The 25374-nt window shown below is 32.9% G+C and overlaps 1 protein-coding gene across 1 annotated transcript; it reads left to right on the top strand.

Annotated features, from left to right (window-relative positions):
* Positions 1–1346: 1346 nt before the first annotated feature.
* On the top strand, positions 1347–21841 carry Kal1 (anosmin-1 Kallmann syndrome 1). The gene is made up of 8 exons (XM_018456868.1): positions 1347–1437; positions 1881–2005; positions 13138–13330; positions 13830–14159; positions 17736–17932; positions 19219–19363; positions 19483–19697; positions 21568–21841. Exons 1-8 carry the CDS (start codon positions 1347–1349, stop codon positions 21802–21804), a joined length of 1533 nt encoding a protein of 510 aa, XP_018312370.1. The 3' UTR covers positions 21805–21841.
* Positions 21842–25374: the final 3533 nt, after the last annotated feature.

The following is a 25374-nucleotide window of genomic DNA, read 5'->3' as shown; positions in this document are numbered from 1 at the left end:
AAGTTCTAGTGGTTGACGTTCTAAAAAAGTATGAATAAATAATAAAGTGAAAAGGCTGGTTATTCTATTTTCTGCTATTTTCTTCTGTACCTATTTTTTCTCATCTTTAAAACTAAACAATAATAATTACCAACCTGAAAGAATGCATCCGTTTTATATATAAGAGGAACGCATAAAATATGAAATTACGTTTAGTATTAAATGAAGTGACATACATGACGATATCTATTATAAATTATTTATTTAATTTATTTAATTTTTCCTCTTTAATTAAAAAATTAAATCAATTTTAGCTCGAATTTAAGATCTTTAGTTTTTGCAAATAATATTATAATAACAAATTTTTCTCTTATTAAGTAAGACAGTCTAATGATAATTAATTATGATAAATGGGAGTATATATATACATTCACACTGGAATCAAGCATAAGCGTTCGAGCACCTTCGAGAGATTCGCGTTAATTAACGGGCCAGGATCAGGCCATTAAACGCGTGAATTGACAGCAGGCAAAAAATTAAGAGGTCGTTATGTTTCCGTTCGACTGTCGTTAGTAACTCTTTCTCTGCTGCTTCTACTCCTCTCACAATCGGGAGGACGAACACGTCCTTCTCGTTGAGAGCGGGCATTGAAGTCACCGACAGGCGCGGTTCTTTTTGACGATCGATGTCGTAACACGTCGAACCTAACGTATATTAAGATCATGGTGTTAATTATAGGCAAACTAGAAAAATTGTTGAAATAAAAAATGAGATATTACAAATTACGATCGCAAATACAGACTGCGATATAGATCGAATTCATTCAAATATGACGAAAGATGCAAATATTAATTTTCTTTGTAACTCTTCCGATATAACAGTACTTATAATAATAATAATAATAATAATAAGGCAATAAAATAATAATTAATATTATTTTTAAAATTAATTTTAATAATAAAACTATTAATAATATAAATAGACATTTAAAAATCTATGAAAAGAGATGAAAAAAACGTTAATATAAATTGTTTAACGTTTTTTTCATCTCTTTTCATAGATTTTTAAATGTCTATTTATACAATATTCATGCAAAAGTCCCAACTTAAAGTCTTTATTTATCATCTGCACAAGCGTGATCGATCGCGATCGTCACCGATGCCCGTGCATTTTCACTTTATTTCCATGGCTCTCGCAGTCTCCGTCGTGTCATTCCGGTCTCCGTATTTACGCGAACGGCGAAAAAGCGGATTGCGTCTGCTACCTTCTTGTTGACAAGCCCCAATCGGAATTCTGAGGAGACGCGTGGGATCGGACGCAGGTAGCGTATGTCTTGTGATCGCAATCGACCAAGTGAACGAATGAATATGCGACCGCATGAATCGTACTTTTGTTACAACGAAGAAACAATCTCTCCGGGAGCAGGCGACAGCAGTCAGTCGTTCGCCCAGTCCGCAAGTAAAAAAGGATGAATTCCTAAGATGGACTAAATGGTGCTCGGAGAGCTGTCCCAGCGGGTAGCATACTAAGCGTATATACGTATCGCGCTTCCTCGGAATTACCATCGTGGGAGGTAATGCCGATAGCAAGGCAGGATGCGAACGCATGAGGAAAGTGCAAAGAGCCGTTAAGTATCCAATTCTTTTGAGATTTATTTGGTCTTACCTGCAGAAAAAATTGTGTCGTCCAAAGGTCTAATGTACATTATTTAATATTATATAACGTTGATTTGAAGGTAGCGTTTTCCTTTTATTCTGCCTAAAGGTCACTCGGACGCGAACTGTCCAGATTGTATTGACTGCAAAGCCACACATTTGCGTATTATAAATAAAGAAAAAAATAAGCCTCATAAAATTCCGTTCACTGGGTGCGGAAGAGTTAATAAAATGATGTTTGCGCAGAATGGTGGCCATGGTGGTTGCTGCTACCAGGATGTTTGGCATCGTGGACGCGATACGTCGAGGAGTACGACTCCATTAGAGTGGCCAGGTGCGACGCTCGATGCGGGGAGAATCATCCTGACGAGGTACGTAGGATGAGGACACGTTGTACAAGCGAGATTATCTTAACTGTATCGCCATTAATATCTGTAATATTATTATTATCAACGAACAGTAATTTTATATATATGATAATATTTCAACTAACACTGTTATGTAATCTTACTGTATTATATTGTATTGGATTGGAACAAGAGTGATCGTAACGCTACACACTTCATTTGTTTTTTTTTTAAATAGACAAATACTATTCGAAGTTTCAGCTTTAAAATTCTCCTTTTTAATTACCATAGGACAATTTTTATCCAATTGTAAATTAAGCAATTAAAGTCAAATACTTTTTTTTTATTTAATTCGCGATAAGCATTGACAATAAATCTTAGGAACATTTTTAAAAATTATTTTTGTAGGAAAAACTTTAAGCTTGCACGTTAGGAAATTGAAAATTTTCATATAAGTTTCTTTAAAGCGCGTGACAGTCTCACAAAGTGAGAAGAAAATTTCCATTTTGTCTAGTTCGTAGTTTTCTATATGTAAAAACTCTTAGAAACTCAAAATACATAGTAACTTTTCAAAAGTATAGATTTTAAGTTTCAAAACTCTTTTATTAAATCTAAATTTCGTTCATTTTTAACAAAGTTACAACTGCTTGAATTTTGAAGTTCATACAGTGTTACGAACTTTTATTCCAACCCAATTACTGTGGATTTCAATATAAAGTTATTAGCATATGCAAAGTGTAATCGAGAATTTTTTTCTATGTCTGGATTACATTGAACGTTAAAAAGCATTACTTGATAAACATTTGGAGAACATTATAAAAATTAACATTTCAGTTTGGAAGCATTAATGACAGGGTAGAATATTAGCATCGCACAAACACAATCATTATTCTCAACAAGTCCGATCGTTGTTGGCGCTTATGGCATCGACCCGCGCGTTGCAATCAGGCGGAATAATCGCTTCGATTAATCAACGCGCTACATTGTACGCCGCTGTCCGAGTGGAGATCGATTTTAATTTCGATGGCCGATTCGACACTCGATAGCGTCGCTAAATAAACTGGTTCTCGCTCAACGCTTTGTCGCCTTCTTAAGAATCGCAGACGCGGACGTCGATGATTCATCCAGGGCTTGTCCAGGTTTTGCGGGTTCTCGCTCGCGTGTAATTAGTTATGCGAGTCCGAGCGTCCCTGAGTCCGCGCCCACTTGAATCTCATCGTCACGCTCGACGATTTATGAGGCACGCCGTGCCACCGTCCGTGGGACTTAACTCGAACGATGCTAATTCGGCAGTTAACAACGGCGAATCGATAACATTGTATATGGGTCATCTGCCCAAAGAAACTTGCCATATCGTATAAAACGGACGTTTCTCGATAAGTTCTTCACAAGTAGAAAATGTGATTTCATTTGTTACGATTTATTACTGCTTTGAGAGTTTCTACAATAATTAATATTAAAATTATCTTCATTTACAGGGAGATGTCTTGATTACGTTAAGCCCAATCTACATACTGAGAAAAATGGTCTGGTTGGATTAAATAGTAATTCTGGTGAAAAACGGACGAATCAGAATTTTCTGGTTAAATCTACTAGAATTCTGGTTGAATTAACTAGAATTCTGATTGAATTAACTAGAATTCTGATTGAGAGAGAGAGAGAGAGAGAGAGAGAGAGAGAGAGAGAGAATTATTCTGATAAATAAGAATTTTAGTAGATTTTACTAGAAATAACGTATCAACCAGAATTCTGGTTATCTCAACTAGAATTCTAATAAATTTAACCAGAAAATTCTGATTCGTCCATTTTCAACCAGAAATTTTTTCAGTAATTGCGTAAACGTATAGTTGTAGTTGTAAAAATTGACCAATCACAATAAAATATTTTTCTCATACTTGTTTATATTATTATTAATCTCAAATGCTTTTTTAAATATAATATTACAATTTAATTGTAATCTTCAAATACAATTAAATTATAATATTGTAATAAAAAAACATGTGAGATTAGTAATAATAAATTTTGTAAATGTCCGGACATAAGTACATATCTGTTCACGAGGGCATTTACTTTATTATTTCACTGTGATTGATCAATTCTTACAACTACAACTACTTACAACTATTACGCTACGCAATTGTAGAATAGGCTCGAACTTGAATTAATTCTTTGAGATCTCCAATAGCACCTTACGACTCTAATATGTTCGCGTATCACAAATGAAGATAAAGTATATTCACAATACGAGTAGTGAAAGTTAAAGATTTTAATTGGTCACGCGATAACGTCATGACTAATAAAAGAGACAACATCCATTGACTTGTCAGTTCTTCAGCGAACTCGGGCGCTTTACTGCTAATATTTTTCGCCAGCGTGTATACACACGTCATTACAGCAAACGGTCCCGAAATGATTCCGGAGAGTCATTGATGGGGTGGAGGCGGTTGCGAGAGGACAGGGTGGGATAGTGGACGAGAAGGAATGACGAAGAGATAGCCTCCAAGCTCTGACTGGCGGCCAGCAATAAAGTTCCGAAGTAATGGCCTATAAAAGAGTTGCGCCGCGCACAACTCACTAAGTCCGGATGTGCACCTATGGCGCACTAGAAATGTATCTTCCGACATTATCGAAAACAGGTTCTTATTCTGAAGCATCGACGATCAATCTTCCCGATGGCACTCGACTGCATCGCGCGCGGCGCGTCAATCTTCGGGAACTCCGCGACTGCAAGCGATCGATGAAGCTTTCCGTTTCCGGCATCAAAGCGGCAAAATTATCTTTGGCGGCGAAATTAATTTCTATTCATTCTGCGTGGATGTATCTGGCGCTAACAAACATTAAATAGAAATAGTGAAACGTGATAATAAAAGAATTTGATACATAAGTCTTAGATAAGTCCAATTCATAAGTTACATTGTAAAAGTGACTTTATTGCACGTATATAAATAATTCGTAGAGTAGTGACTTCCCCTATAGCACAAAGTTTCACAAAAGTTGCAGCGACACTGCTGCAATATTGCAGCAATATTACAGAGATTTTGCAGCGATATTATTGCAAATTCTATGCTGTATGGATTTAATTCATTCAGAGAATGTAAAGAGCAATATTCAAAGTTTATACCAATTCAACCGTACTTATAGTCATTACTTTTTTTCAGTTATTTTTGGAATAAAGTTTAAATTCTCTAGTTTCTATTCTATTTTATATATGAAGGATTAGTATTTTTAATTTAATTTAAAGATAGTTCCTGATTAGTGTTAATTTGCGCTCTTGTTTCCGCGAAATATCATTCATTAGTTTACGTGTCATTTCCAATTAATGTTTGAAGTGTAAAGCATTCATGAAGTATTTACAAAGCATTATTTCTATCGAGATATTTTGTGCACGTTCCATTGGAATTTATAGCGTTGTATTTTTATCTTCGCGCAATCCATTACGTAATTTTCCGCATTCTTTTAATAGCATTTATTATTGCTTTAATTAATTGGCGTAAATCAATGTAATATTGGCGTTCGATCAATGACGCATTACTTTATCGAATGTTAATTATTTATTATTCGAGGGAATCCTAAAGACGTCTGTATTACCGACTAAATCGTAATCTTTGTATAACAATTACTTTTTTCTCTTTTATAGATTTTTTAAAATCCTTTTCCATGATTAAAGTATACACATTAATACATGTCTGTGAAGTGAAGTTTATGACGAAAATGACAAAAAATTTCGAAATTGAAATCTTGAGAAAAATTTTTTGTCGTTCACGGCATAAACTCCACCTCACAGACATGTACCTATTAATGCGTATATTTCAATCCTGGAAAAGAATTTTCGAATCTATAAAAGAGGAAAAACGTAATTGTTATACAAAGATTACGATTTAGTCGGTAATACAGACGGCTTTAGGATCCCCTTAACAGTAAAAATATGGAAGAATAAAAGAAGAAAATAATTAGTATTCATGATTAATTAACTTAGTCAATATAGTCATCAAAATGGAATTCCATTGGTAATTTTATATGCTCGTGTTATAAAAATATAGAAGAGATCAGAGAAAAAATGTAATTATCTACTGTTATTACAATTAACTTCATTAGCATTAGCATATTTAACTGTCATTGCGAAACTTCATTTTGAAAGTAAGATTTAATGAGCAGACATGAATTTTTCAATATCAAAGAGGCGGCATCCTTTAGAATGTTGATGCAAAAAAGATAAACTACCGCTATGACAATCGACTTCGTTAGCGCGATCGTTATATCGTGGAGAACTCTACCGGAAATTTGCCGATCAAATGCAAGTTCCACATGCGGCATCGTTTTGATTGTTAATTATTGGTGTCATTGCGAGGGAAAGAATAAGTGCGAAGAAATGAAGTACAAGGGAAAGAAGAAGATGAAGCGAAAAGAAAACGACGCTGGTGAATCGCCAATGGGCAATATAATTTTCTTAACGACGGCGATCAGCGGCCGGCCAATTCTCGCGATGAACTTCGATGGAAGGCCGCCTCGGCTATATCGATCTTAATGAATACTTCAAACTGCGATCTTTGCGAAGTCTTTAATTGGGGTAGTCCACCGATGCGAGAAAGATCGGGAGGAAGAGAGAAGAAAAGAAAGCAGGTCCGCGGGGGAGGTGGAGGAAGATGGAGCAAGGATCGGCGTGCATGATTTTTCAGTATTGCCGATCGACACTATCGGCGATCTTCGCGGCGGACTACATTAGTCTCCTGCCATACCTTAATCTTCGCGATCACTTCACGACGGCCGCGCGCTCCAATCTTCGCGAAGAAGCTCTCGACTGGAACAGATCGGCTCCTGCGCGCCTTCGGCACGATCGACAAAGAAGACGATGCCTCTCTGCTGATGCAGAGAGGGACAGAAGAGCGAGATCTGGTGAACTTCGTTAGTCTTCTTATACATCTTTGATCCGCGTGATCGCTTCGGATATCACTCTACAATCTCGGCGCGCATCGGCGAAGTTAATTCTTCGACCGTGACGACGCTTCATCAGATCGCGCACCTCGGATTGCTCTTTTCACCCTTTTACGTCCCGAGGGCGATTATCACTAGCGATGCAAGTACCGCGAAAGCGACAATCGTTCATTCATTTTTTATGATGCACATCGAAGGAAATGTATCAGAGAAAACTAGAACAATACCCTAATCTTTTCAGAAATTCGTAGTCCGTATTTAAAATCTAATTTTTTAAATAAAATATTCCTACATACGAGGACGGTTTGAAAAGTTCGTGAGTTCGGAAAGAGTTCCTTCAAGAATTGCCAGATACTAAAAATCTCGATACGTACTGGTGCCATATTTTAGACTTTGCACAGACTTTTCAAACCGCCCTCGTAATTGTAAGCATTTTGTGATGTTTTTTTGTTTAGGAATTTTTTACAATCTTTATTATTATCTAAATTACTTGTTTCATAAATGTAGAAATACTTGTTAATATAAAGCTTTTGTTACATGAAAATATACATGTCTATAAATAATATGAAATCTTGTAGAATTAGAAATTTTTTTAAAACAATCTGCACACTCTCAACTATTAACTAATAATAATAGATTAAAGTCACTCTTATTACAATTCATCCCTTTTATTAAATTATAATATGGAGTTTACATATAACTACACGTATCTCTGTATTTAAAAAAAAATTTTAAATCATAAATTAAAACTTTGTTATGAATCTCTTAAATCATTGAATCAGTAAATAACAAAACATTAGTTTATAATAATATTGTTGTAACTAAATAAAATTGAAATAATATCGTAAGGTATATTGATATTGATTGTTTTATTTTATTAATTTAGCTAGAAGTTATATAATGAAATAATATATCCTTGTAATGAATAAGGCCTCATTTTATAAAAACAATGTTATTATGTAAGAGCCTAGAAGTAATAATAGTGCTCCTTTTCCATACTCTTGATAATATCTCATATTGCCAAGTCATACAGGTGTTATCTGTAGAGAGTAGAATTCCATGTCTAACCAGCCAATGATAAACAGCGCTTGTATAGTTAAATCTTTGTAAACTATCATATAGAGATTCGTATGCCATATATAACACTTTTCGGATTATTTATTAATTTATAATATTACGTGTGTTTTGCATACATACAATTTTATATATTATATACTGTAATTTATGTTTTATTTGTAAAATTAAAAAAATTCTTGTTTACAAAGATTTGACTTATACAAGCACTGTTTAGATTAAAAAGTTATATATAATATATCCACCCCGAGACTGTGTTAGAATGTGAGGAAAATATAATAAACCTATACAATTACCTAATTATACAATTATGTACTTTTAATAACACATAAAAAATTCAATAATAAATAGAAATCGACTCTGATAACATTATACGCTGAGATTCGATGTGTAATATTCCCGTTTGACTTGCAACATATCTTAACTGGCAACGGAACGCGGAAGTCAAGCTACCAATCGTTTTCGTATTTTTGTGGAAAATGTAGTCAAGAGAGAAACAGAGAGAGGAGATAGGGAGAGGAATCAGAAAGAAATATTACGTACACATATTACGAACATATACATATACATATATATATATATTGTATATATGGTGGTCCATTTAACTTGAAAGCCTTGAATATTTCATTTATTTTTGACGATATGAAAAAATATTTTAGATGAAAGTGGAACTGTTTTGTAGGAGACATATTTATGCTATTTTTCTAACGAAGTCCTTTTCTAAGGAGACGCTATATAGATAGAAAATCACTTCCACCTTTTTAGATGTAATTATATGATTTTTTTAGATAATATAATTCCTCTAATTATTCTATACGTTATGTAAGAGTATTAGAATACAGATATTGAAAAATCGATAGTTTTCGAGTTATTTTATACTTTATTCAAGTACATTTTGACATAAAATATTAAATATCTCGTAAGTTATTATTAATTTTTTTTTATAATAGTATAAAGATTAATACTTTTATGCACGGAATAATGAGATGAATTAATTGGTGTAAAGAAATCACAAGTTGCTTATTTAAAAAATTATGCATTTTACAATTAATGCAATTAGGTACGTAATTCTTCAAATAAGCGATTATGTGTTTTCTATATATATCACTTGATTTCATTGTTCTGCATAAAAGTATTAAGGAACAATTATAAAAAAAGGAATAGTTTACTAGATATTTGATATATTATGTGAATCATGTGTCAGAATAAAGTAATAAACTCAAAATTTATTGATTTTTCAATATCTCTACTTTAACTCTTGAACACCACATTGGGTTACGATAACCCAGTTAGTACAATCTTTATCCTCTTCCTAATGATTCTCACATGTTACCCACTCCTTTTACATTTCTTTTTTCATCTTCTTAATTGTTCTCTCACTTTTGTAACTCATTTAAAAAACAAACGTAACACATGTTACAGTAATTTTTGAATTCTCCGTTTTCAAGAAGTCTTATAGATTAACCATGTAATTGCTGACTTTTCTATTCAGGTATCATTTATTTTATTATACACAGACGTTACAATACAAGCATTTCATGAATTATTTTAACTTTAAATTTGTAATGATCTTTTCATCATTTATGAATGTAGAAATTAAATATATTGTTAGTACAATGGGATCAAAAGTAAAATAACAAGGGATCATAGTAATCCGAAATAGTGAAGAAATACCGAATATTCAAGAAAAAATCGACTAATGCGACTGCTCAACACCTAATGTGACCACGTTAGGAATAAAATTGTATAAAGTGGATAGAAATAATTTATAACGATTTTTATGTAAATTTTTGTTCACATTGACCCGATAACGGGTCGTGTTTGTGTATTTCTGAAGATTAAATATAAGTAGTTAGCAATGAACATTTAGCTTGGCTCGTAAACATGTTCAATTAATAATTTTCTAGTTTTTTCTATACAAAATAAAATAATACTATGTCGTTATCTGGTTGTTTCTGAATACGGTTCCGCTCTGTGGAGCAACGGTACGGATCATCGGGAATCTATTCGGGCGGTGCCCGAAGAGTCTCTGAGAATCTCCTGGGAAAGGGGATAGGTATAATAAAGGGGTAACGTGATACGTATGATTTCGCTAACAATATACTGATCGCAGCGCTACTGACGATGCGACCCTCGCATTGCGAACTTTATTAGCTGGTCAACGGCCCCAGGCAATCACCGTCGACGACGTTGTCCGGTGCGGTGCCACGGGTTCGTTTCGCTCGGCGTGTTCGCTTCCCTCTGTAAAAAGTAGGCCAATAAGTACGCGAACCAGTTTCACCGACTGTTCGAATGACATATGTCGCGGTTGTAACAGCGCGACAACGCGTAAACGTTCCCAAGAATGTTCCTGGATCTCCTCCGGGAAGAGCCCGAGATTTGTCATTTTGCAAATCTTATCAGAACTTGTCGCAAAGGTCGCCAGTTGTACCCACATAGATGTTGTCGATCTTTTGACTTTTCCAATGATATTTCCAATATCAACATCAATTTAATACTTTCTAATTATATTTAAAAAGAAAATAAATTTGCTCTTTTCCCGGTTTTTTTTATAAGTAATTATTTTATCATAAGTAATCTTTTATAAATTTTAGCAATTTTTTAATGGTAAACATTTCAATATAGCCTTTATATTTTTCAACCTTTCCTTTACTTTTTCATTCTTTACAACATTTTTCATATACGATTCCGCATTTCTTGATGAAATTTTTTATAAGACATCGATGCAAAGGAAACCATCAAAGTACACAATTGATTTTGCGGTTTACACGTCATATATTTCTTATAAATGATAATTATTATAAATGATAAACTAGAAGCTTATACCGGTCGAAGCTGGATCTTTAATGTTTTTTAAATAATTTCTATGTGAATTTATATACTAAATATGTAGTTATTTGAACTGTGTGCCGAAATGATTTTTCTAACTTATAACCCAATCAAACTACTATAGTAATATCACAAATTAAATTGATAAGCAATTTCATTATTTGATGCACAATCTGACATCTTATTAGAATATAAATTCACATAAAAATTATTTAAAAAGCATTAAAGATCCAGCTTCGACCGGTATAGGTTTCTAGTTTATCATGTTCTCACATGTACGGTCTATATATATAAAATAAGATTCTTATTAGTTATTATAAAGATTAATATTTAATACGTTCATGCATATTCAAATATTCAATTTTTAAAATAATCTTTAAAGTAAAAACTTGTAACGAATTATATCATGTTGCTGATAACATTGCGCGTTTAATGCATTTAAATATTTTAAGCATTTATCTAATATATTTACACCATTTTTTTGTGTAATTTTTGTATAAATCAGTTGGATAAAAGATATTGTTTGTACTTATACGATATCACATTTCAGAAAAAATCTTTTACATGCTATTAATGTTTACTCTTTTTTTTACAGAGTTCATTATAAAAATATTATATACTTGTGATTTAGAATAAGAGATATGATATGGGAAGTCTTATGATTTTAAAAAATAATTATCGATAAAAATCCTTTGATTATATGTCACACTTTATATGCAACAAAAATCGCACTAAGTAGCAACTTCAAGATCGTTTGTTTGTAATGAGAATGATGTATTTTCTTCAAGTGATTCTTTATGGCCTATTTAGTTACACGCACGTGTCACTATATAGACGATATAGCAGACTATAAACCAACCAACATCCGGCATAGATCTACGAAGGAAACATGTTGCATTACAATCATAAATGACGATTCGTGACTCTTCCTTTTACGCGGCACGTCTGTTTTAATGCAGATTTTGGTGAAGCACAATCTCGAAATTTGATACAATGTACTTATTTTAACGAAACTTTGAAAATTTGCTTTCAATCGCTATTAAGCTTAACGACACGCACTTTGCAGACACCATATTACGCTTGTAATCATATGTTTTACACGTCGTCGACGTTTATCTTAAATGTTGCATTTTTCGGTCAACTTCGCCCGGACCTGCTTTCTCGCGTCTACATTGTACGAAAATGATGACGGCATAAAAACACAGTAACGCGCGTTACTCGAATGCGTATTAGGTTTAAAAAATATATATGAAGGGGCATCTTGATTCTGATGATCAGGAATACGCCCCGAGGATCGTTTAAAGGATCCGAAATCGCATTTCGTATTTGAACGGAATCGAGGAGTGCGGCAGTTTCGTAACTATGCAGCGAGAATTGGCTTCCATGAAAATGGCAGGAAAGCTCTCAATCGTGGTAGAACTCAACATCAGCAATGATTTGTTGTATTCTTATTTTTTCTTTTTACACGACAATTCGTCGTATTTTTTTCGGTACCGACGGGATTGGATCGGATCGTGGATGGAGAGCAGATCGAAAGCATTTCAATTAAGATGAAGTTCGAGCCGGCCTTGATAAACCCGCCTCATTGAAGGAATGGTAAAGAGATAACTTCGTATGAGAGAATCGCTGGATGAAAAAGCAATATAAATCAACAAAAATAATATATATAAACTTTACAGCTTTCATGAATAATAATTTTAACAAAATATTATAAAAAATTATTTAAAATACTTTTTACGAAATCTTACAACCTTTGTGTATTTAAGTTCGTGATATGTTTTTAATGCATTTACTTCGTAATAGAATTATAATAATATCAATACATGGATTTTATTGGCTTAGATATTAGAATAATAATTATAATCAATTTTTTAATTATGTTTGAATAGTAATTCTTTGAAACAAATCTTTGTTAAATTGTATGAAAATGCTTGCATACTGCCTATTGCACTCATATTAAAACATTATTAGGATAGGAATCCAAGCAGTAGTTTTTTCTTGCATCGCGCTATCGACTTTGCATTCGCGCAAATTACATTTTCATTAATGATGATGATAACGACGATGAAAACATCGTCATGCCGCGCAAAACTTGAGCACTCACTTATATAGCTATTTTGAGACGAATGCTAATTATATATATAGATAAGTATCCTTGAATAGATACGTGTTTATGAAATTTTTATAATTTATGGGTGTTATATATGCGCTGGTACATTTCTTAATGATAAGGAAAAGAATGTCAAATGTATAAAAAAAATTAGGAATGAATATGTTTAAATAAATCTCCTTTCTCATAATATTTTGCCATCATACCGTAGTGCGTGGAAAATTGCTTGGCGTCAAATTACACGAAACCTGGTTATTGTCCTGAGAGAATGTCCATGACGCCTTTCGAAGCCGCTTGTTTGATCGCCTGCGTCGATGACTCCCGCTGTCCGGATTTGGCGAAGTGTTGCTCTCACGATTGTGGCATCACGTGCATGCATCCTATTGGTTTGGACAGTCGAAACGGTGAGTATGGCAGTTGTTATTTTGGCTGTGTTCCAAATTTACTGTCAACGCTGATAATGCTACAGTTTACGTTACGTGTACTACAGGTTTTCAATTTTACTGGTAGTCAATTTTGAAACACAGCCTTTGTAAGTCATGTGTTTATTTCCTTTTCGTATCTGTATCCTACAGATTAGCAATTTTGTAAATTGCAAAAGCGAATCACAAAGATGAAGACTTCAAAAAGTAAGTTTTAGAAATATAAACAGATATTAGGACCTTATTCATCATTTAATTTTAAGTTTAACTTCGTTTTATTCGAGTTGAAATTTAAAAATAAATTACAATGATAATTAACGTCATAAATATGTGGAAAATTCATGAAATGTGCTCTAATTCGACATTCTAATTACGTAAAAATTGACTCTTAATTAAAAAATCTGCAAATGTATAAAAAGCTTGGTAATTTTATTGTATGACTATTTACTTATTGTGAATAATGATTTCCAATTTAAATTAGATCTGCCAGCTATACCCGAGAATCTACAGATACAACAGCAAAAGAGGAATCTAGTACTTCTGACGTGGCGCAATAGCAGGTCAGATATCAGCAACATGTCCGCTAACGACAATGACAGGGATGTTCGGTATTTAGTGCGTCATCTGGTCGGCCCTAGATACATAGAATCTAGATTGAGTTCCTGGACTGTATGTCACGTGTCAACGAAACCACACGCGACCCTTCGAGGTAGGCTGAAAACAGGACACTGGTATCAGTTTCGTGTGGCGGCTATCAATGGAAATGGATCACGCGGATATTCACAACCTTCCAGGCCCTTTAAAACGAAAGGTGAGTGTATATATATATATATATATACATATATATTGCGGGACACCCTGTATATACATTTTGTATTGAAAATTCATTTTTACGTAAAAATGAAAATAAGAAAAATCATTTCCAATGACCTTAACAAGTGTTATTCAGGGCATGATGCTGAACAATATTCAAGAGATTTTAGTCGCCCATCGGACACTTTGGGTAATACTATATATATAATGGCGGTAATTAATTTTCACGCCTTATAACTCGAAAAGCACATAATGAAAATGAACTTTATTGTACCATTTTGAAAAGCTTTTGACATCGGCTATTAGATTCAGGAATAAAAAATAAGGTGTCCAATTTAAAAAAATTGATGTGACCTTGACATGACATTGGCGACGCCGAATAAGGTCAAACTAATAAGATCATTAAATAGATCTTTTTAAACCTCATAATTTTTGTCTAAAATATTTTTCTCAGCTATTGTTTCTTAATACTTTATTATTATTCCATGATATTTAGTCATTTACTAACAATAGACGCAGTAAACATCGTGTTTAGTGTTTATATCATTTAAAAAATGGAGCTTCCTAAATAGCATTTTTGACATGAGTTGCTTTTGTTTCTTAATCAGAAGAAAATGGCGGCTGAAGGTTATAGAATTCTGATAAAAACTTATGATAATGTTGCTCCATCAATTAAGACATGTGAATATTGGTTCAGACGATTCAAAAGTGGTGATTTTCAATGTTAACGACAAAGATCGCTCGGGACAATCAAAAAAGCTGGAAAATGCGGATTTGCAAGTATTATTGGACGAAAATTCAATACAATTCACTTCAGAACTTGCCAGAGAATTAAATGTTGATCGTACAACAGTAACTAAACGCTTACATGATATGAAAAAGATTCACAAAGAAGGAAAATGGGTTCCACATCAGTTATCGGAAAATGCCATTGCGAACCGATTGAACATTTGCGTTTCGTTGATCGCCAGATAAAAAAAGAGGAGTTTTTTGTATCGAATTGTTACTGGGGATGAAAAATGGATCTATTTTGATAATCCCAAAAAATCATGGGTTCATTCAGGCCAACCAGCAACATTCACTTCGAGGCGCAATATTCATGGTTCAATAAAGGTATTACTGTGTATTTAGTGGGTCAAGAAGATATTGTGTACATGATCATTATCGACAACAATTATACAAATTGAAGCAAACATTAGACCAAAAATGATCTTCAATTGCGAGTAAACGATTAGAGCTGGAATTGGAAATCTTAGCGCACCCCGCATATTCTTCAGACATTGCTCCATCTAATTTTCACTTGTTCCGGTCGATGCAACATGCTCTAAAGGGTACACACTTTCATGATGTCACATGAATTTCGAAGATATGCGAAAATTTGTTGAAAATAGAATCAACTCCAAAGAAGAATCTTTTTATCATCGCGAAATTCATCTTTTGCCAGAAACATGGGAAAAAGTTATACAAAACGAAGGAAAATATTTTGATTAAGGTATACGTTCATCATCTTGTTTAAATAAATCTGTTTTTGACAAAAAAACCTCAAAACTAAATCACACTTCTAATAGATCTTTTTAAAATCTACAATTTTTGTCTAAAACGTTTTTCTCAAAAATGCATACCTACTTTCCGAGATATTCAGCCGGCCCGGAACTTTTGGCAAGCACTGTATATATATATATATATAAATAAAATAATACTATGCAATATATGTGAAAACTTAACGGTGAAAATAAAGTTATAATGTCGGATTAAAACTTGCAAATGTAGCAAGTTTTATATTCTTACTCAGTGGCTATTATCATCGATGGTCCAAACCAATGTCAGTCTTCGTGAAACGTTTAAATCCGTCATTCCTGCATTCTAAATTGACACGAGAAAACAACAATTTAAGGCTAGAATGAGAAAGAGAGAGAGAGAGAGAGAGGGAGAGAAAGAGTTATTATCGTTAATTGTCCGAACTTGTGGAACAACTCGTCTCACGCGAGGTCGAACATGCGTAATGTTCCACAGAAGAAAATTTACCTGCGTGTTCGTGTTTGAGAACTTTGTTTGTTGGAATTCGGGCTATTAACCCACAGTGAAAAGTTTCCGAGTCGCGTTAATCTCTTGCGCAAATCGCTACGGTAAGTATTGCTTAATGTTGACCTTTCGCACGCAAATTAAGCTTCACCAGAATGAAGGCCAATGGCTAATACGAAAACAAACATATCTACCACCGAAAGGTTGCGACAAAAGGAAATGTAGCCATAGTTATGAATACAGATATTATAAGCAGCGAAAAATAAATCATAATGTCAAGTATTGACATTATATTAAAAATAAACAGATTATAATGTCAAGTATTATCTTAAATGAGTCTCAAATGAGTCTGGCTCGTTAATATATTTTTATATAAACTTTCTGTCTTCATCACGATCATGCCAAACGGGTTTAGTTCATAAAAAGAAGACTAATTAATATAATAAACGGTTCACGCATCAACGGATCATGTAAAACCGGATTAAGTATTTCAGTCGTTCCTAAGCAGATAAAAAATCAGCTAGAAATCACATCTGTGCACGATTATCATTTTGAATCAGCCGAGTCGAGATGATTTGTTTTACTACTTCATTTACCTTCAATACCTTCAGTTACCAGAAGGGAACACATTTTGTATTCGTAAATATAGAATAATTTTTATATAATATATTGTATTTGATCAAATTATTCTGTAATTTATTGAACTAACTTATATTGAATATATATTGCATATACGTTATACAATTTGATAAAAAAGTATTTTATGTTATTTAAAAATTGCAAAGTGTCGCCTGTTAATTCAGAAAAAATTTCTGCATATCACATATACATATAGAAAAAGCATATGGAATAAAAAATATATTTATCAATCGAATTGCAACAATCGTTTACTACAGCGCGAAATTATTTTCTTCATCATATTCACTGTAGAACATATACGCGAAGCATGTAGTTTCGTTATATAGTGTTTGAATAAGTTTCCGCTGTTTTTTTTGTGAAATTTTGCTTTTCAACGTTTGCTAACAGTTGATTAATCAACATTTAATGCCTCTAACAATTCTTTCAGCGTTTGACATGAATCTTCATCAAGTAATGCTTCCAGTTGTTCATCTTTTAATTTTTCGGTGCATCTTTATGTTCTCCATCTTATATCGAAATCATCACTTCTAAAGCGTTGAAATCACTCTTTCTGATGGCGCATGCTCCCATACACCTCCACGAGCAACGATAACTTTCAGCTGCACTTTTCTTAACAATAAAGCAATGCAGTAAAATTTTTCGCAAATGCCGTTTTGTTGGCACAAAAGTCGACGTTTTCAATGCAATGACAAAATTATTGTTTACACGTCCATCAAATGTCATATACAGATATACTAAATATGAAAACTTGTGTATAGATACTCTCAAATACAACAGTTGCCATTGGAATTCTATGCATGTAGTACTCGTGACGATGTCTCTTAGAAAACGGGGGAAACTTATTCAAACACCTAATATAATTAGCATTGCACTGTGAAGAAGCAATGATCTTATGGTGTCTCCTCGGTTGCAGAACCACGGAACCCGAAAGAACCTCAGAACTTGACTTTGTCTAACGCTCGGCTCGTCGGTGGAAAGCTGCGTATTAATTTACGATGGATTAAACCGGCATCGGACGTGCCGATATCGTTTTACAAAGTGTTTTGGAGCAGATTTATCCACGGACCAACAAATGATTCTATTCTCGTTTATCATAAGACGATTCTTAAAGTAAGTTCTCTTCATTATCGTTAGTATATTTCTTAAAATTTAATTTTTATTTGCAAACAAGATATAAAAGAAATTAAGTTAATTCCATTCTAAATAATTAAATGTAAACGTATACATAATTTTAAAAGAGGTAACATTCCGATATGTGCTCGGAATTAAAAAAAATAAGATTGAGACATACCTATATATAAATCGAGATTCACTTTAAATTGATCAATTTTTAATTTTACATATTACATAATAAATTTAAATATAATAACACAAGTCTACAGAAAAAAAAATTTTTTACTCAGAAACGACAATATGTAATTCTGATGATTTTTGATATACTAAAATCAAATTCGCAGCTAAAGTTGCTCCATCACGTTAAGTTTCTGAGATATCCTAATCTTAAAGTGCCAAAAAGGCCTATCGGACATTTTTAAATTAGAATAACTCGTAAACTTCATATGATGGGCTACGGATTTGAATTCAGCATGAAAAAGTATCTTCTACGAAAATTACCTATGATTATAAATGGATCAACACAGTGAAATAAAAAAAAATTGAGATGTATTGCAGTACGTTTACCGCCCTTAGCTGAAGTTCGCTGCTATCACCATCCCCTTCAATTCCTCCACTAAGTCGGCTAGTATATAATTAATCTTAAAACGGCAGCCTTGCCACAGCTATATATATTTAATGATAAAAAGTCGTCACTTTTCTTGTAAGAGAGAAAAGCGGAGTAAAATTCGCAAAAACACATACACTATAAAAAAAAAGTTCAAAGAAGAAAAAAAATAAAAAATTAAGAATAAAAAGAATAGAGTCCATAACCGTCACATTTCTGTTCGTAACTCTGAGTTCAGATAATGATGGTAACATATTTGCAATATATCTATTTTTTTATTATATTGTTTTGACCCATTTATAATTATAGGTGAGTTTCATAGATTTTTTTCATGCTGAATTCGAATCTGTAGCCCATATTTCTCCATCATATCAGGTTTACAAGATATTCTAATCTAAAAATATTCGAAATAGATCTTTTTAACACTTTAAAATTAGAATATCTCAGAAACTTGACGGGAATAATTTGGTTCTGGCATGTTCAAAACGTTCAGGATTACGTACTGCTTCTGGGTCAAAGTTCATGTAGACCTGTATAATTAATTATGATTAATTAACCTATTATTAATTAATAACAATTTTTAGCTTCTGAATATTCGAGATTTTGCCATCCGATAATTTTTTCATCCGATTAAACGTTTTTTAGCGTAATCGAGTTTTCTGTATTTGCTTTCCAGGATAAGACCTGCTATGAATTGAAAAATTTGGAGCTCAAGTGCCAGTACTTCCTTCAGGTGCAGGCGGTGGCGATGTACGGCGGTCGGCGCCTTACTTCACGCAAAGCGTCCAAGGTCTTCAATAGCACCGATTATATGGCGTACGGTAAGATACCAAACTGGCTTGATCCTCGATAATGATAGCTCATCAGTCCTTCCCTCAGTCTCCCTTCTAAGTCCAGTGTAATCGGGATAACCAACGAAAGCAGTGACCTTTCATTGAAGCCGACGTCGGGAGACGTTCTCGCAGATGCGAGCGAACGCAGGCCGGTCTTCATGTGCGTCGCATGAATTGCCATTGTGGAGAAGTCAAGGCGCGTCTAGTTTGGCCGACAAGCAGCGACGTTAGCATGTATAATGTCACTTGGCAAGAGGAGTCCTGTTCACGCAAGAAAAGCCCGGAATATCGTCGGAAATCCACTTTTTGGAAAGTGGTTCAGGTACGCTGATTTTGAATTCCTTTGTTGTTGTGCTTCCGCGAATAACAGTCATATTGCTGTGATTGACAAATTCTCGTAAATTTAATAAAAAATATATAGAATACATCTCAATGTAAAATTACATACCGAATTTAATTGTACAAATATATAACAACAAATAGTATGTAGCAATAATACTAAAAAATGAGGTAACGGTAATTATGCATATTAGCACCGCGTCGATGACCTTGATCTTGACATAGTTGTCAAGGTCATGATTTTGAGTAACTTTTCCTTAACAACTAGATAGCGGTCTTTTATAGTTTCTGAGATATTTAAACTTAAAGTTTGAAAAATGGTTTGTCTTTTCTATACTATATGAAGCAGCCTGCTTTAAAATATATTTTACGACTTTCCACGCGAAGTAACTTTCACCCCACCTTCCCCCTGTTAGGGCACGTACGACTTTCTCCCCTAAGCAGGGAAGAAGATGGGGAGAGAGTCGTTTCGCGTGGAAGTCGTGCGCCCCTAAGCAGGGAGGGAGAGGTGAGAGTTGCTTCGCGTGGAAGTCGTGCGCCCCTAAGTAGGGAGAGAGGTGGGGTGAGAGTCGCTTTGCGTGGAAAAGTCGTAAAATATTATTTTAAAACAGAAAATTTCTATTACATATAGTAAAAAGGAGACTTTTTCAAACTTTTTTTGTTAATAACTTTTTAACGAAGGACGATCACCTAAAATCTGGAGGTCACTCAGGATCACGAACTTGACAACGTATGTTAAGGTCAAGTTCATCGACGCGGTGTCCTTTAATGTAAATAATTACATAAATTAAATCTTTAAGTCTAAATACCTTAGAATCTATAAGAGACCGCCATCTAGTTGTTAAGGCAAAGTTACTCAGAATCATGACCTTGTCAACATATGTCAAGGTCAAGATCATCGGTGCAGTGTCCCTTAATATACATAATTATCAGAATGTCATTTTAAAGAAAATATTTAAAAATTTTTAGTTTCTAATATTGTATCTGTTTTAATAGAATTATAATTGGAGAGTTCTGTAAAAAATAAGAATTTTATAAATATTTTTTTTTAATAGAGAATTAATTGTTTTTGTTATCTTAATTATTATTTCAATTATTTCATAGTTTCCTAGGGTGAGTTTCGAGTTACGCATGAAGCGCATGATGTATCATTTTATTCTTTTTTATTACTTAGTGAACAACAAGGATAAATGATGCATCATGTGCTTTATGCATAACTCGGAACGTACTCCTGGACTTTAAAACTGTAACATATTTAGAAAACACATATATATTCTCAGGGACGGTTCTTGGAGTAGGCGACTCGGGCAACCGCCCAGTGCGCCAAAACATGGGGGCGCCGCTTAGGGGAAAAAAATTACTGTTCAAAAATTGCTGCACAATTTCAATACAGTTACTAGTGGGGAACGTAGCTTCAGTAAATTATAGCTCATAAAAACGTATTTGCAGTCTTTCATGAGTCAGGAACGGTTAAATTCATTGGCATTGTTGTCAATCGAGAATGTGTTGATAAGTAGATATTAATGAAGTAGTGAAAGAGTTCGTTGACGTGAAAGCAAGAAAAAAGTTCATGTGAAGATTGTCAAATTTGAGAAAGAGATAGCTTTTTTTATAAGATAACATTTTTTTTAATACGTTGTTTTTTTTAACACCTGATTCCAAATTTAATTTTTTATTTAAAATATTAAAAAATTTGAAATAATTATGATATTCTTTTCTCAGATCTCGAATCCCATTATTTAAGAGAAGAAAATTAAAAAAAATTTATTAATTAACACTTATAACAATGAAAACAAAAATGAGAAATAAGTCTCGATATATCTTAACCTCATCCATCGTATGATTAATTTCAGGCATCTCACTATGATTTGCGACAGCTTCAAAACGACTGTATGTACAGTGCAAATGTACGAAACATATTGAAAAACGGTGAAAATATCGGTCATGGTACTAGTATAGAGTTCTTCGCAACGGGATGTCAAGACGACCAGAAGCGACGGAAGTATTCGCGGAGAAAAACAATGCGATGCAAAACAAAATCGTCCAGATCTACAAAACAGTTTTCCGGTTTATTTGTGATAAATAAATAAAAATAAATAAACTTTGTGTTTATTTGAACGTTATACACAAAGCAAACGAATTGTAAGCTGTAATTGTAATATTTATAGGCTACGAATATAATTATTACAATTATTAACAAAATTATTAATTATTAAAGTTATTAACAATATTTTCTTCATAGCTTATGAATATTACTCTAGCATCTTGTAATTCAATTATGATTTGTGTGGAACAGTTACATAAATTCGATAATGCAATATTGCAACAATTTTTTAATGTCAAAACATAAAATAATTTTTTAAAGAAAGCACGGGGCCTTTTTACATAAAATTTCTTCACAGAAGACATAATTTTAGATTTTTTTTTATACATGAATATTTCTACGTTTAATATTATGTTTATTATGAATATTTAATATTAAGAAGAAAATAATTTGTTTATATGTCTATTTGATGTTGAAAATATATAATTTTAGCATGGCTCGCTTTAAAGTTTTTGTTATCGCAAAAATGAAAATGATCATAGAGCAGTGATTTTAATTCAAAAGTTTGATTGCGTTTGTGTTCTTCATTTCAATATGCGCTTCTTCGAATTAGATAATAATAGTTTTTAAAAATAAACCATTGCAACAAATGTAATGAAGTACTGCAACGAAAAGATTTTAAAAAAGTTAAGTTGTTTATTGATAATTTTATTGATCTTGAGCTTTGATTCCATTAACCACAGTGTTAGAAGTATAGGTAGTCCGACTCACCTTCTCGAACTGTGATTATTTTGGGATAATTTGAAAGACTGCCACCAGAGGGTGTGTAAGAGTCAAGTACCATTCACCGTCTCACTCACTCTCGTTGTGCAGTTATGATTTCGTTCCACGTTGCACAAGCATCCTTTGTCCTTATTTAACATTTGATGAACAACAAGGATGAAATGATTTCTCCAACGTTGTGAGCGTTGAATGGAACGCAGCCTATGGCCCGATTACACAATATATGTTTACCTAAAGATTAAAGGTAACCAAGAAATTCATGAATTTCATTGATGAATCTGTGGTTTGGTAATCTTTAATCTTTAGGTAACCATATATTGTGAAAATAGGCTTATGTATAACTCATGTTTTCAACAACGCAACAATATTTATTTATTAGTATTTTTCCATTCTTGTTTATTGCTATTATTCCATCCTTTATTATTGCTGTATCTTTAATGTCACTCTTTTCGAAATGCTGTTCGCATATAAAATGCTTTTTCTGTAAATGGATCCAGGTAACTGCTAACACCTTACACCACATGCCGACTAATACAATATTCTTCGACATTGCGAATAAAGTTGAGCCTTATTATTGCAGTGTATTATTATATGAGTATTATTATTGCAACTCGCAACAGATCTCCTTATTGTATTGAAATGATAATTGGTATACATTTGATACCCATCACACTCATGCACCCATTGATCATGGTGTTAGAATACCGTACTGTTGACCTATGAAGCTACCATATTTGTTTTCATTCGGTACTTGAAACTACGACGCCACCTAGTAACGAAAGCGCTAACTGACCCAAAATAATCACAGGGCTGCATATGAAAAAAATATTCAGTCGGACCACGTATACTTCTAACACCGTGCTTTAACTGATTTAATTCATATTTTGCTTCGATGGAGCTAAAGTAGTAGGTTTTATTGCCGAATATAGAATTTATTTTACAGACAGATGGACGGCCGGATTAACACAATAAAATTATAAAGTAGTTTGCTACGCTGCATTACTATTAATAAATATATGAAATAGAAAAGAACTTAAGGCTCCTGAGTAGTCATCTCAGCCATATTGAATTGTGACGTCATAAGCGAGAAATGATACGTTAATTTTTCTTGCATGCTATTTGTAAATAAAGAAAATTTGGATGAAAGAAAATAACGAGATCATTTGTAAATTTAAAAATATGTATGCGCATAAATGTACGGCGTATTTTAAGCATGATGAATATATGATGTAAATATGAGAATGAAAAATATTTTACTTTTTATTTCTTATATTTACATCAAATTTGCATTTAATAAATAGAACGATAGAAAACAATAGAGATTCAATTTTCGATAAATTCTTATACATTCATGATTCTTAACAACGAAAAAAAACTACAAGAAACGATAATGTGATAATACGATAATGACAGCACTCCAATATAAATTATTATATAGCATTTTGTGAAATTAAGAACCAAAATCCATATTCAAAACGATAAAGATAAAATAGTTTTCTTACTTTTCCTATCGGATTTTTTTATTTATGAGATCTGTATATAAGAAACGATAAAGATCTTATCGAAAAATTCCTACAACGTCGGATACATTTTCTATCGTATATACACGATTCACATTAGTGAATTCACGAAACAGATTCCATATTCAAAGACGATTCCACACTCAAGACGATAGGATTTTTTTCTATCATTTTCTATCAACTTTTTATACCAGGGAAATGCAATTTATCAATCATATCACAGTGATCAAAATTTTTTCAGATCAAAATAGGATATCCTAGAAACGTTTTATATTAGTACAATGATAATTACAAATGTCCTGAGTTAATCATAGGGACGATTTAATAGGTGCATTCAGTATTACAACCGCTCACTGATCAAAGCGCTCAAGATCAAAATGGGAGCAATCTGATTAAATTAGGATATCCTAAGGAAATACATTGTTATGTGGGAAATGGGCCAAAACTGTTTCTTATCCCCCCTGACAGTCGGTAATTAGTTAAAAAAAGTTCGTAAAGTGAAAATAGGCTACACATGCCCATTAAGTAAACTGGTAAACGTACTTTACGTGTCTTTTACAACTATTTACTGACTATCAAGGGAGATATGAATAGTTTCGGCCCATTTTTACAAGCGTTTTAAAGCGATCTCATCATTTTGTTTCAAAAACTTTATTTCATCCAAATACTCTTTATTTACAAATGGTATGAAAGAAAAATGAACGTGCCGCTTATGACACATTTCTCGCTTATGATGTCACAATTCAATATGATTGAGGTGAGTCTTAAAGACTCAGGAGCCTTAAAGACGAATGTATGTAGATATAAGACTTTACTTATGTATGAGCGTTGTTTATAAATGGTAAAGAATATTTGAAATATAGATTTATCAGAAGATAAATATACTCATATGAGTGTATTTCGCGAGATACGAATCGTGAATTTCCACCACATATCACATATTTATTAATAAAAAAAAAATTATTTTTTTTAGGTGATATAAAAAATTTTGTAAATGTATTCTATAAATAAGTTCTTTCTAAATTAACTACAATCTATATTTTTACGTTTTTGCAGAGCAAAATGATAAAATATTTATTCTTTGCCATTTAATTACACAAATAATAGATTATAAAGCAATTTATATTTTTATGCATCACAAAATAAATTTTTATAAAAAATAAAATTGTTTAATTTAACTCATCTCACATCAAATTTTTTTACTATTAAGAGAAAAATTCTTCCTTTCTAAAATTGTTTAAATTTCATGATACTGTATTAATATCAACATCTAATTTAGGATACGCGCGTATGTGATAATAAATATCTTCTAT

This window comes from Mycetomoellerius zeteki, unplaced genomic scaffold, assembly GCF_001594055.1.
Source record: "Mycetomoellerius zeteki isolate Tzet28-1 unplaced genomic scaffold, Tzet1.0 scaffold114, whole genome shotgun sequence".
Taxonomy (NCBI): domain Eukaryota; kingdom Metazoa; phylum Arthropoda; class Insecta; order Hymenoptera; family Formicidae; genus Mycetomoellerius; species Mycetomoellerius zeteki.
Note: the sequence above shows the minus strand (reverse complement) of the source record. Positions and strands in the feature narration are given on the sequence as shown.

What these genes read in the sequence shown, in the direction of transcription:
- Kal1 (XM_018456868.1), top strand. Translation starts at nt 1,347, where the DNA reads ATGCGACCGCATGAATCGTACTTTTGTTACAACGAAGAAACAATCTCT. An exon ending in GGGAGAATCATCCTGACGAG is followed by an intron (nt 2,006 to 13,137) that starts GTACGTAGGATG and finishes ATCATACCGTAG; the next exon opens with TGCGTGGAAAATTGCTTGGC. An exon ending in TGGTTTGGACAGTCGAAACG is followed by an intron (nt 13,331 to 13,829) that starts GTGAGTATGGCA and finishes AATTTAAATTAG; the next exon opens with ATCTGCCAGCTATACCCGAG.